This window comes from Paroedura picta, chromosome 3 (assembly GCF_049243985.1).
Source record: "Paroedura picta isolate Pp20150507F chromosome 3, Ppicta_v3.0, whole genome shotgun sequence".
In the NCBI taxonomy this organism is placed as follows: domain Eukaryota; kingdom Metazoa; phylum Chordata; class Lepidosauria; order Squamata; family Gekkonidae; genus Paroedura; species Paroedura picta.
Genome location: NC_135371.1, coordinates 30,421,710 through 30,436,321, shown reverse-complemented (window position 1 = coordinate 30,436,321; position 14,612 = coordinate 30,421,710). Strand labels below are relative to the sequence as shown.

General features: G+C 40.9%; 1 protein-coding gene across 1 annotated transcript in view; it reads right to left on the bottom strand.

Moving 5' to 3' along the window:
* Positions 1-14,612, bottom strand: part of CNTN6 (contactin 6) — a 254,480-nt gene that overhangs the window by 13,180 nt on the left and 226,688 nt on the right. The window contains 4 exon segments of the mRNA XM_077325221.1: positions 4,772-4,958; positions 6,025-6,140; positions 7,805-8,039; positions 11,811-11,881. Coding sequence (XP_077181336.1) covers positions 4,772-4,958; positions 6,025-6,140; positions 7,805-8,039; positions 11,811-11,881 — 609 coding nt within the window.

Sequence of the window (14,612 nt, the reverse complement as noted above, 5' to 3'; positions counted from 1 at the left end):
TGCGTACTGAATACCATAATTTTATTTTCATATCCCACCCTTTCTTGTTTGGTTGAGGGTTGGTAACATCAAAGTTAAAATAATCAACTCAAAAATACCAATATACAGTGAAATGTTAATCAGTTATAAATTTAAATTAACATTTACTTTTAAAAAAACTGCCTCTTCTTTCTAATTTAGATATTATGGAGGAGGAATAGTCCATATTGGAAGGATTGGAAGGATTTAATTGGAAGGATTTTGATGGGTGGATGGGTTCTGATGCAGGAAGGCCAGTGTCTGCCCGAGGTTATTTCCTCACCTCAACCATAAACCCAGCAAAACATACAACATTTTAGCCACAGTTGAAGATGAGCTAAACCCCTATGAAATCAATGCAAACTGTATGATGAACTATGGACTTATTAGTATGTTGCTGAGGAAACAACCCTAATTCTGCATTAAATGGTCAGCTATTGAAATGTAGAAAATGGACAGGTTGTATTCTATGCTCCCTCTAACGAACTCAGAATTCATACAGTATACATAAGGTCTGATCTTCCCCCTTTCCCTTCATAGAAAGAATGTTGTGGGCTAGGTTAAGCGGAAGGATAGTGACTGGACTGAGTAAGTCTCATGTCTGAGTGAGAATGCAAACCTGGGTCTTCCTCATCTTAGTCTGAAGCTGGAACTAGTAACCAATCAACTCTAGTTAAAGAATGATATACCAAATAAAAGAGGTCTATATCATAGCCAAATTTGTTTCCCTCTAGTTGTCTTCACTGAAATTTCTAGCATTACAATGATTTTGTTCTACTGTAGTTTAACTGAAATTCCAGCTGCAAATGTGATCAAACCTTCAAAATGGCAAAAGGAGTATTTCTCAAAATGTGCATTCCAATACATCATGGCATCTATTCCTAGATTCATGTCATGATTCTGGCGTGCAACAATGGGGATTTTGCAGTAGTGTTAGGTAAGCCTACCTTTGAATAGTACCACTATTCATAGCATAACCGTAACTGTTGAAGCTATTCACCTAGAGACCCCATTAATTCAAGCCTAGAAAGACTATATTGACATCTGAAATTAAATTAGCATTTGAAGTAAAAGGCAGCCTGGGAAGGAGAGGACTCTTTTCTGATCTGCTCCCTTTCAGCAATACTTATTGTTAATCGAACAAAAGCAGAGTCACTCATCCCCCTTTATTGGTTAACTCCCTATCAGTGTGATTGGTTTTCAGTGGGGTGTGGAGGTTTAAGCTATTTATTTAGGGTTCCTGTGAGCAGACACCAGCTCTGTGAGGTAGCAAGCCCTGGGCTTGTACTGAAGTATCAGCACCAATGACATGGTCTCTGGAACAAGGGAATAAATAGGCAAGTTCAGCAGACATGTGAGTTCAGAAGCAGTGAGAAAGCCAGGACACTAGTCTTGCCATGTACCTAAAAAAAAAAACACCCTTTCCACAAACAGATCTACATAAATAGGAAATTTATTTTAAAAGGGGGGGGGGGGGGACAATTTTGAAAGTAGAATGCCAGCAGAGGCTTGGGAGCTATCCAGTGTATTGTACTGAGTGCAACATGTAGGACTATCTGCCATCTGAAGGAAGTCATGGGTGTGTGCTCAGTGCAAGAAGCTCCTGGTTCTCAGGGAACAAGTTCACACCGTTGGAGCCAAGCCCTGGGGAAGCAGAAACAGTCAGGCACAAGTCTTGGGGACTTGTTATATGTGTCCCACTCTAAAAATGGTAGTCCCACCACTCTCAGGGAGCATGAAAGTCAAGAAGAAATGTGGCACTGTGCTGAAGAAAGAGGGAATGTTCCCTCAGAAGGGATACCTTATACAGTTGGTTAACAAGTATCTTTGCGCACCAAGGAATCATCCCTGGGAAGGGAAGGAGTGGGGATCTTGGCAACTTGATCCTTATGTATGCAGATATATGGGTTGTGAACCTGCCTATTGGCCAATTGGTGTCTTGCCTGCCTGGTGTGAAGGTCATGAACAATACATATGATCTAGATAGGCTGGTAGACAGTGCTGAGGATGAGTCAGTGGTCATGATACATGTTAACACAAACAATGGGGGTAAATGTAATCATGTAATCCTAGAAAAAAAGTTAGGCTGCTAGGCAGGAAACTCAAGGGCAAAACCTGAGTTGGATTGACATACTGAGACAGGAGGTCCTAGTATGGATAGACAAATTAAAATCTGACAAATCACCAGGCTCAGATGACAGAAATTCAAAAGTTCTAAAATAACACAAATATGAACTTGTGGATCTCCTGACAAAATTCAATCTATCACTAAAATGTAATCCTCATCTTTAAAAATCGTTCAATAGGAGATCCAGGAAATTACAAATTATAAGTATAAATAGACAGTTTTCATAATGAAAGGCACTTGCTCACCCATTCACAATCTGCCTTAGTTCATAAAATCAACATTTCTGTCAGACTATTATCTAGCCTCTGCTTAAAAACTTCCAAAGAAGGGGAACTCACCACCTCCACAGGAAGCCTGTTCCACTGAGGAACTGCTCTGTCAGGAACTTCTTCCAGATATTTAGTCAAAAGTTCTTTTGAATTAATTTCAATCAATTGGTTCTGGTCCAACCCTCTGGGGCAACAGAAAACAACTCTGCCCCATCTTCTATATGACAGCCCTTCAAGTATTTGAAGATGGTTATCGTATCACCTCTTAGTCATCTTCTCTCCAGGCTAGACTGGCCAAGCTCCCTGAACCTTTCCTCATATAACTTGGTCTCCAAACCCCACACTATCTTCATAGCCCTCCACTGGACACACTCTAGTATCTCTACATCTTTCTTCAGTTGTGGTGCCCAAAACTGAACATAGTACTTCAAATGAGGTCTTACCAGAGCGGAGTAAAGTGGTAACATTACCTCACGTTATCTGGACACTATACTTCTTTTAATAAAGTCCAAAATCCCATTTGCCTTTTTATCTACTGAGTCACACTGCTGACTCATGTTCAGTGTATGGTCTACTAAGACCCCTAGATCTTTTTCACCCATACTATTGCCAAGACAAGTCTTCTCCATCCTATAGTGATGCATATGATTTTTCCTACCTAAATGAAGAACTTTAGATTTATCACTATTGAAATTCATTTTAGCCTCGTTTTTTAGCCTGTCAAGATCATCTTGTATTCTGATTCTGTCTTCTGGTGTGTTTGCTATTCCTCCCAGTTTAGTGTCAACTGCTAATTTAACTTGGAAAATGTTTAACTTGGAGAAATGATGACTGATAAGTGACATGACAGAGGTTTACAAAATTATGTGTCGCTGACTCACGATATTATGAATGGGATAGAGAAGGTATGGAAAGACATGCTTTTCTCCCATTCTTACGATACAAGAACACATGGGCACTCAAGAACACATGAAATTAATGAGCAGTAGGCTTAGGACAGATAAAAGGAAGTACTTCTTCATTGAAAGAGTAATTAACACATGGAATTCACTGTTGCAGGAAGTGGTAGTGGCTACAAGCATAGACAATTTCAAGGAGGGATTGGGTAAAGTTATGGAGCAGAGGTCCATTGAGAGTATTTAGCCACAAGATATAGATTGAATAACTATGTCTGGGTGCAGTGATGCTCTGTATTCTCAGTGCTTGGGGGGCAACAGTGGGAGAGGTTCTGGTCCTCTGGTGGAACTCCTGATGGCATCTGAATTTTGGTCACTGTGTGACACAGAGTGTTGTAGTGGATGGGCCATTGGCCTGATCAATATAGCGTCTCCTGTGTTCTTATTTTCAGTAAATCCAAATTTTCATTTTATATGTCTTTTACAATACATTTTTAAAGGAAAACTGTACTATTTAGAGTCCATCTGATAATTTCTTCTAAGACACAGTTTGGTCATGCATCACCTAGCATAGTTGGGGGCACTGCATTTGTACCCCAATCCTCCCTGTCCTAGGAAACTTGACCTTCTTAGAATTGCAGCTACCAGACCTCTGATGGTGGTGGGACTACTTACAACAATCTGTTACGTGCAATCCTCAGGCACTGTGTTCCAGGATTGAAGATACTGAATCTATTGTAAGCAGACATAGTAGAACCAACATGACAAATGAACTGGGCCTTCATGCAATCCAAGAGTTCCTGAGTCTTGCTGTTCTTGGTTACTTACACTACCAGAAGATGAAGGGATCACCTTAATTGTGCTGAGTGTTAGAGACTGGATCCATAATCATGATAAACAGTCATCTGGTTTTCTTTGGAACTTTGTACAATTAAATTCTAAGAGATATAAGCTTTTTTGACAAAGGTAGGTGCCTATGAACATATGGAAGGGGGAAATTGGTTTGCTTAGCAACTTTGAGCTGTCATCTGAAAATGCACATTTTCCTTTGCCCAGGCACTACACAGGTGCCATATGCAAAGAAGTGGCAATTGTAACTGTAATCGCAGCTCATCATCCAGTGCCATTGCTTGTTTTATAGATAACAGAAACCATGGCAGCACACTATGTGTAAATAAGCAGCATACGAAGGGGATAAAAGTAGCTACCCACAGATTTACCTTCTGTACCGCACTTTTTGGAACTGAAACAAAAATCATCTCCAGATTGTTTATGCACAGCAGAAGAGATGAGTTCTCATCTTATCCTTAGAGCTATGTAAATAGTGGGAGGCTCATGTAACAGCAAAGAAGAGTAGCACAGAAGACAATGTTTGGTGCATAATTAAACAAGCTGCTGTTGTAACTTGCACCTGTGCACCTGTGCATCTGTGCTTTTTTGGCCTTAAAAAAAATACTCACGTGATTTTTTTGTCGTGACATTGACAGGCACACTGGATGGTCCAGTCCCAGCAGTGTTGTAAGCCCTCACTGTGGCAAAATATATTGTATTGGCCTTGAGGCCGGTGATATTTTTTGATGTTATGTTGCCATTGACTCTGACTTTGCCAGTTGTAGAATCCTTGGCATCATCCATCCAGTATAAGACCTAAGGCAAAGAGCAAGGACAGTTCATTGCTTCCCTCCTATTACAGTCTCGATTGGGAAGAAGACAAGCTGACAATGAAGGCTTCAAGAGCAATGGCTGATTTCTAAGTGAAGTTGTCAGGATTTAAAGCAGGGATGAATATTTATAGTTTAGGAGGAAAAAAGAATCCTTTGCTTTTATAGATATCCAGAGGGAAAAATGCAGATAAGCTGAGTAACCTTTAAAAGCTTGTATACCTCTGTAATTCAATAGGGTTACTACCTGTGTATTGAAAAATTGGGGGGGGGGGTGGGGCGGAGGGTGGAGCCTGGTGAGGGTGGGGTTTGGGGATGGGAGGGAAGGGATCTCAGCAGGGTGTATTGCCTTAGAATCCAAAGCAGCCATTTTCTCCAGGGAAACTGAAGATCAGTTGTAATCCCAAGAGGTCTCCAGGCTCTTCCTGGAGGCTGGCAATCCTAGTAATTCAAGCAAAATGGGGGGGGGGATTTAAAATGGAAGAAGATTCCTAGAGAGATTCAAGGTGCTCTCTTGCCTTTCAAAGCTCCATATGTTGTTGGTGGATCAAAAGGGATGTTGAAATAAAAGTAGTTTGAAATGTAGAAGTAGAAAAACCAAGAGGCAAGGAACATTGAGTTAGCATTTTTGTTTCACTGAAGTAACGAAATGTCTAGTCAGTGGGCTGGAAAGCAGGGACCCACAATGGACAACAAGATGCAAAGGCTTGGGGAGAAAGGCTTTCATCTAAAGTCACTCTTGCATGAGTGGAGGGGGGACTTCTTTTTCTCCTTCCCGTTGCAACTCTTCATGCTATATCATAGGTCTTCCCAAGGGTGGCTTATTGGTTGCAGTAGGAAGGGAGAAGCAAAAAAGCCATGTTTTACTGGCTCTGCTTATAGCTTTTTGAGCACTGAGTTAATTGAGTTCAATGCAAATGTGAAGGGGGGCAGAAAGGAACAGGAACAAATAAGAGGCTGGTGAAGATAGGGAAGGACAAAAGGGTATCTTTTATATATGGAATGATACATATTTGTATTGCAAATGTCTAATAGGGTGTGAAATGTGGCACCTCATAACCAAGAACTCTTCCAGTTTGTCGGTTCCATGCAATAGGACTCCAAGAGACTTCCATTTCAGATGATGAGAAGCTTTGTATAGAAATTCCAGTAGGTGCTATCTGAGGCTCTAGAAGACAAGAAAAACATACATTTTACTTTACAGTGTGAATTAAAAACTTAAAAACCGATACAATAAACTATGTAAATGAAACCATCAATTCATACAAGAAATGTGCAGACAATGCAATTACCTGTATGGCTGGTGACTGCCACTCCAGGGGGCTGCTCAGGGCCCTACCACAATGGTAAAAGACATTGAGAGAGGCTCTAGGCCCAGATACCATGACAGAGGACAGCAGGAACTTCTGCATTCCCAGAAAGGGCAGAGGGGGATGCTGGGAACCTCTCTGCAACTATGGCAGTGGACACTGGGAAGTGCTCCAGTCTTAGAATCTATGGCATCAAGGACCATGTCCACTTCTGGCCACACTGGTGACTGGAAGTAGCTCCCAGATTTCACTGCTGCTGCAGCTGGACCTAGAGGCCTGGAACTTCACCTTGCTCAGAGATAGGGAAGCCTCTCCTGGCCCACAGCAGCTTCCTGACACTGCAGATTGTGTAGCCAGTAAGTTACGGAAGGTGGAGAGGATATGGCCTAATATGAGAATACTTCATTCTGGAACTGGAACCGTGAATAGATAAAACATCTTTCTACAAAGCTGAAAAATCTACCAGATGTGCTGAAAAAGAAGAAGAGTTGGGTCTTATATGCTGCTTTTCTCTACCTGAAGGAGCCTCAAAGAGGCTTACATTAACCTTCCCTTCCCGCTCCTCACAACAGACACCCTGTGAGGTAAGTGAGCCTGAGAGAGCCCTGATATTACTGCTCAGTCAGAACAATTTTATCAGTGCTGTGGCGAGCCCAAGGTGACCCAGCTGGTTGCATGTGGGGGAGCACAGAATCGAACCTGGCTCACTAAGAAGGCAGGGTTAACCATCTCAAATCTTAGAAGCTGTACAGGTAGTCCACTTGTTAACAGTGAAATGAATGTTCTCAATGGAAGGCAACCACAAGACTTCAAACCTTGGTTTCTGTTGGTAAACAGCTGGGGGGGGGAGCTAGCCAAGGTTGTTTGAATCTCTGAGGATGACTAGACAGCATATGACCTTTCAGAACTAATTCGCAGTAAGAGTTTGCCTGCGTGGATATCGTCTTTAAATAGTGCAGTCTGTTTGGCAGTATTGTGAACATCTTTAAACTAGGAACTTGCCATTGTCATCAAGATTTCAGTGATGCTTTGTTTATTATTTGATTATTAGTTAGCGAGCTGAGCATTGCCTTCATCAAAATATACATTTTAATAAATCAAATTAATCTGTTACTAGGACTTAGTGTGAATACCAGTCTTACTGTTGGGATATTTTCAACCTACATGATGCATCTTAGAAAAAAATCACTAGCTTGCAATTAATGGGAAATCTCTTCTTTTTCTTGTGTTTTCACCAACATTCTAGAATTTGTACTCTGAAGATAGAAATTCCAGAGCTATTGAGACAGAAATAAGATGGGAATTGTGTCCCAAACCAAACATGTTCTGAAGGAAAAAATAAACATTTAAAACATGAGCTCTCAGATCAACATCAAGGTAAGGTAACATAGTATGTAAATATATCAGTTCCAATGCTTAGGATTGCATGCCAAACTTTACACAACAGGGTTCTGATCTTCATTGATTCTGTATGAGGACTCAGTAATGTCATACACTCCAAGAAATACATCATTTTGCTTACCATCTTCTCCAGAGTACACAATATAGACTGAACTCAGAGTGCCCACTCCTTCGTTGTTGAAGACGCCCACCTTCACTTCAAAAGGGAACAGTGGGGTGATGCTTTCATTTCTATAGATGTACTTTGATGCTTCCACGGAATTCACCACTGCTTTTGTCCACCTTGTTGAACCAAGTGGGCGGAACATAATGATGTATCCAAAGCCTTCCCCATTTTGTAGTTCCTCAGGAACTAGCTGCAAGAAGCATAATAATCAATCAACAGGCGCTTGCAAGTACTGTATATGCTGTTTTAATTGAATCTTTACTCTTTTGGTATATTTTAGTTGTATTGATTTGGTTGACTGTGCTTCCAAGAAGATAATAATGTTGGTCCCATCAGTCAGTGTAATATTGAAAATGGCAATAAAAAACAAATCTATCAGGGCAATCAATTTAAAAACTCAAGACCTGATCAGCACTATTAAAGGTACGCAGAACATTTTTTCAAACATTACAATCTTTTCATTATAATTTAAGTTTGAGTTTAATTATCTCCCCACCTCTCCTCACCCTACAGGCACACTTGCATAAGATACTTTAAAGGGCTTGGACTGCTAATTTTAGATGAATGACAAGGAAAGGAAGCAATTTCAGTACATAAGTACACACCAATTGCATGATTGCATACTTATAGAACCTACCACACTGATTTAAATGCTTTAGTGCAAGTCCCTTGAGCCTGAAAATATACTTTTAGTAATTTAACCTAGTGAGCTTCAACCAGTGTTTATGACAAAATTAATATGTCTATTAATAAAATATGCTGTCACTATCTGTAATGGTGAATATGCTGAGAAAACATTTTCATCAGTGTGTGTTTTTCTTGAGAGGGAGAGGGGGAAAAAAACCCAGGTTGATTATTTCAAGGAGAAAGTAACACTGATAGAATATTTTAGCTCTCGTTATAAAAGGTGACATGATAGAAGTGCACACTGCTTAGCAAAAGATCACACTAGGCCAGTGGGCACCTTAAAGTGTACAGTCATTTAAAAATGGAATAACACCAACAGTGGAGAAAGGCAGCAGAACCCGTGAGCAAATGAGAAACACTGAGCATTTTTAAGGCCTAGTAAAGAAAATGCAAATGGCAAGATACATGTGTGGCATACATAAAGCTGTGCAAGAAATCATTCAGATAGGATTGTGACAGAAAGCCACCCAAACTACCAGTGGCATAGTGCCAAGGAAACTAATGAATGTGCTAAGGAAGCCAAAGGTTTTCTAAGGATAACTTTTAGTTGGGAAAACGTTCGCAGCACTTATACTGAATTTGTTATCTTTGGTTATGCTTTCTAAATTGGAAGATGATGATGATGTTATCTGTTCAGTTGTGTCCGATCCTCGGTTATTCTATAAGAAAGTTTTCACCATATGTTTCTGTCAATGACTGCCATGAGGTGGCTCATGAGAAGTACTTCCCCTTGGTCTTGGTACTGGGTTTTGGTGTTTGCCAAGGGTAAGTGTATTGCTTAGGGTTCTATGGTACTTACTAGAGTGGTAACTTCATAGGAAAAGGGAATCAAATATTCTACTGTGGTAGCCAGTGAAAAGATGGGGGTGGGTCATCTATTGTTTGATGTGTTTTGCAGAGCCTACAGTAGAGATAGCACTTCAAATACTTCATCCTCTAAAGACCATGGGAATCAAATAAAACATGCTGATGTTGAAGGCATCATTGGAAGTAGTAATGACTTCAATACAGGTAGGTGATGGACAGTCCGAGGTGTCTGTTGGTGTCAAAAGTTGACTTTGGGGCAAGTCTTACAGCTGATGTTGACTTGGTGATTCCCTCAAATCTCAATGAGATAATGAACCATAACTTAGAGAAGATAGAGTTCCTCAACATGCTGAGCCGAGGGAAAATGATGACAAAGAGAGCTTCTCAGGCTATGCTTGGCCTTTTTCTTAGACTTTTTCCAGTAGTGGTTTTGATGCCCACCTAATTGCACATGATTGTTCATGTGTTTCCACTGCTGACAGTGCCAGTATCAAGGCCACTGATGAAGCTTCCTGTGGTTGTTTGGGGCACCCAAAGTCTTCCCCAAAAACATCTTGGATCCACATTTTCACACTTTTTCAAATAGGGTTATCCCAGTTGGATAACATTTTTCTAGTGAAAAACTCTTGGAAAACTTGAAGAAAGAAGCTCAAGGAAGCTTTTCCTCCTCTCATGGTAGAACAAAGGGAACTGAGGGAGGAGTGCTCTCCCCACATCTGTCACATGATCTTTTGAGTAAGAAAGGGAGAGGAGGAACTCTTCTAGTATCTGGAATGTACTTTAAGGCTTGGAAGCTCCTATCTGTGGCTGGCTTCCTATCATGCAGACCACAAATGGGACTGCACAGAAGTCATGATGATGAATGCAAAATTTCTGTGTATCAGATCTGAGCAGCCTGTGATAGTTTTGTTATTGATGCATAATCCAGATTGGAGGAAGGTTGTCATTTCTTCCAATGTTTTTGATTCAATTCATCTACAAATAATGTATTTATCTTTTTATAATGATTTCATAATGTCATTTTCAGAATACTTTCCCCCAGGTCATTCTTTGCAGTTGTACGTCTGAGCCATTGTTCATACTTTTTGGTTGTAGCATCTTTATTTACTCTCTGTAATACTTTTCAGAATTGTTTATTGGTCTCAATTATTCCAATAGCATCATCCTTTTCAAGGATATCAAGACTGCTACATAAGAACAAAACTGCTAGGTTTTTCCTCCAACTAGATGAAGCTTTCTGCAAACTGGATGTGGTTGAGGTATGGGGTAGCCAAATCCGATAAATTGAGATGTATTTCAAAGTCAACTTTTTGAAACATTCGAACATGTTCTATTTCATACCAAAATGACCCCTGATCTTACTAGCCCCTGACTCAAAATAAATACCTGCCTTTACTGCAGCCTATAGTCACCTGCTACATTGATGTTAACATTTCTGCCAATACTATTTTGGCCCCCAACCTTTGCTTATCCCAATTTGGCCTGAAAACTGTGCTTAGAAGTGCCAAGCCTCATCTCCTCCCTCCATGTGACATAAAGCAAGTAAGTATTTGGCTGATGCTGTTCAGCACCTTGGAATCCCCACCCACAGTACCCACCGTGCTTCATCTACACAGCTGGTAAGTATTCTTTTAAGGAACTGATGATGTCTTATGGTGCTGCTTGCCTCCTATCCTTTCTCTATGCAGTAACCCATGTAATTACTGCCAACCTAGTTACATCTTAACCACCCCAAAGACCAGGCTGAATTATTAAAACCTATTCTGGGCACTGCTAAAGGAGCATTGTTGGCCAATGAGCAGACAAAAACATTTATCTGGCAATGCTTCTAGTAACATCTGAACAGATACGCTTCAGGGAAATGCATAGAATGTAGATACAATTAATAGAAATTCCCACTTAAACATGATAAGGAGGCATACCATCTCCTTTCAGAATTGACTGTATACACAGCTGGTGGATTTTCTCCAGTAGCCTCTGAATCTGCATTTAGCTGGACATTTCAGTGGTTTGACAGAACGTGCCACCAAGTAAATATGCTTAGGCCTGTAGCCTCAGGCAAAACAAACAAACAACCCCCCCCCCTTTTCCTTTGAGCATATGATTTGCTTTAGAAACATGCACTGCACAGAATTGGATATTGAAAGGCTGTGTCTTCTTTTATGTATGACAGGATGTGCGTTGCTAGCATAATATTCCAAAATGGAGGGGGAAGGGAACAGACTTGCAAACAAAACCGTGTAAAATACTTAATGCGGAAAATGCCCAAACAGATTAGAGTGCTCTGCTGCCTTCTGCATAATGATGATAAGGCGGCTATGGATGACTTCTAAACATCTTTATAACACGCCACTCATAGTTTACTTCTCTAAACAGCTAACAATGGCATGGCGAACCTGCTTTTGCCAGCACTGTCTTGTATTTTCCCATCATTACAATGAATGCTTGAGATTGATTTACAAATTACCTCCCATGTGATGACAAGTTCAGATCGGCTTCCTCCGCCTCCACTCACATTTGTTGGTGCCACTACAGGAACTAGAAAAAGATAGAGCAGGGGTGGGGGTGGGGGATAAAACAATTCTGTGTAATTATGAGGCATTCATAATCCCACTTGAAGAAGACCCTGAGCTCTGGAACTAGCAAAAAGGGAGGAGGGAATACATAATAGCTTGCTAGGTGATATTCTATTTGGTGCTTAAGAGACATTTAACTGACAGCTGTGTTTTTTATGTTAAGCTGTAAGCTGGCCTTTCCCCCTTCCTTCTACCTAAATGCAGGAGTGATTTAAGAGTTTGTGGGGCCCATAGCACCAGAGCCAGTTTAAGGATTCATGGGGCCTTAGAAGAATGTAATTGTGGTGGAAGTAGCCAGTCTGAGGGCAGAGGGGCCTCCACAGTGGAAAGTGGTGTCACTTTGGGTGTCCTTAAAGAGGGGAAAGTGGGGAGGAGAGAAGCTTTGGCCCTGATCCATGGGGGTGAAGGCACTGTGTGGGGCCACTGGAAGCATGATGCCCCTATCTCATGCTACATGTGCTACATAGATAAACTGGCCCTGCCCAAATGCCTTGATAACCGCTCCAACCAGCACTGTCAAATCTATCCACACCTGCCAGGAACTCTATACAGGTTGCTGACAATGCTTTAAGATCAAGACCAAAACTATCTCCCCCCTTCTTCAAAACAATTCAGCCTGATACAAGATTCTGGTAGGACTCAAAAAACCTGCATGCTGCAATCTGCTATTTTGGGTGGCACTCATGAAAACTGCCACATGACTTTTGGTCTCAAGATTCGGAGCAGTCTTCCTTTCCTCCCTGAATCATCCTGTATTAATTGTAATTATTTTTAAATTTCTTACATTTATATACCACCCTCCCCTTATAGTGGTTTACAGGGAACATGAAAAACAGGGAAGATGATAACCATATGACAGATACGACATAAATTCAATAACTACATCAATAGATGTGAGACAAATTTTGAGAGAAACTAAATCAGGAATCAAAATCATAATAAACATTTTCCTCCATCAACAACTGGAGATCCTACAGGATAGATTTACCACAATTAGACTCACCATGTCAATCTTGAGTAAAAGACAATCCCTGCAAGAAAAGGCATGGGAGTTCCATGCAGAATAGCCTTCTTGGGTTGATTATCCTTAAGCAAATTGACACCTTTCTAAATAAATTGATTTCAACAGTCCAACTGCTTAGAGCTGCATTGTAAAGACTGTAGATTGCCCTTTTGAATAGCTGCGTGACCTCGCAAGATGTAATTTTTTCCATATAAAGCAACTCAGAGCTCTTCTTTTGAAGGCATACTAAAAACATGAAACATTATTTCATATCATGGCAAATTGGACAATTTACTTTGAGACAATTCTATTATATCTGTTGAAGAAGGAATGGCAACTGGGGCAGTTAACACAATGAAGAATTAAAAGAAGACTTTCAAGTGAAGCTCAACTAGCATTCTACCAGTCCATGAACCAGTTAATGCTCAATTAGTGCTTGTGTGTAAAGGAGTTCTGTATTTACTGTATTGGCATTGGAAAGAAATGCATACCACTACTCAACAAAGCCTCAATTGGGTCACAGTTGAGAAACAGACGAAAATTTATGGTTGAGCGCATTGACAGAAGCACAATTAATTCTCAGCTTCATTTTAATGAACTAAGCAGTGGCTCATTTGCCTCCAGGAATGAACCAATGCTTGATCGAGTTTTAGTCGGCAATATAGACACTGCAAGACAGACTGTCTCCTTCACCCTTTCATTGCTCCTTCTTGACCACACCTGAGGCCAATTTTAAAGTAGCAATCTAGAAATATATCAGCGAGCTGCACTGAAGAAACTTCCCCCTGTTGTCTATGGAACAAATGTTAAAAAGCACGTGAGTGGGTAGAATTTATTCAAATATGCAGGGTTCTTTGGATCAGTATCTGATTCAGAACACGGCATTAATGCCTCTATTCTATTTTTGCATTATTATTTATGCACCAATATGCTAATAACACCCAGCTCTTCCTCTTTAAACTCTTTGTTTTTGTCCCCCCTCTCCCTTTTACAGAAATGCAACATGGTAAGAATAAGAGAAATAAGTTCATTCAATGCCAACCATATTTGTAACAAATCTGCACATCGCCCGTGGCGCCGCGGGCGCCACGGACTAAATAAAAGGGTAAGGGGTTCTGGGGCGGGATGTGTCCGTGATGAGGAAGGGTCCGAATTGGACCCTTTCTCTGGACAGACAATCAGAGGGACGAATCGGCAGGCGCAAAGCGCCTCTCGCCGCATCAGGTCGCCACCAACGAAAGAGCAGGACTCCAGCCGCTCACCAGCGGCTCGCCGAAAGACAGGGAATCCAGCCGAAAGACAAGGACTCCAGCTGAAAGACCTGGACTCGCCAGCCACTCGCCATCCGCAAAGGTAGTCCCCCCCATACCCACTCTCACTCCTTGGGGCTGCTAGCGCCCATTGCATTTTTGCGTGCAATGGGCTTTTTGGCTAGTATATATATATATCTCTTTTTTTAAAAGTGAAAGGATAATTGAGGTTGTTGTTACATTATTCTAGGAATACACAGCTAGGCAACTAGCCATCTAACTGATAGCAGTCAGCATAATGATGAGGAATGGGAATAACCATAATGGTTTGAAGAGATGGGATTGGCCTGCCCAAAGCATTACTAGTTGTTATAGAGTACAGACATGCTTGTAATAGAATTGCATTTTATTGTCATGTGTAAACTGCTTTGGGGATATTT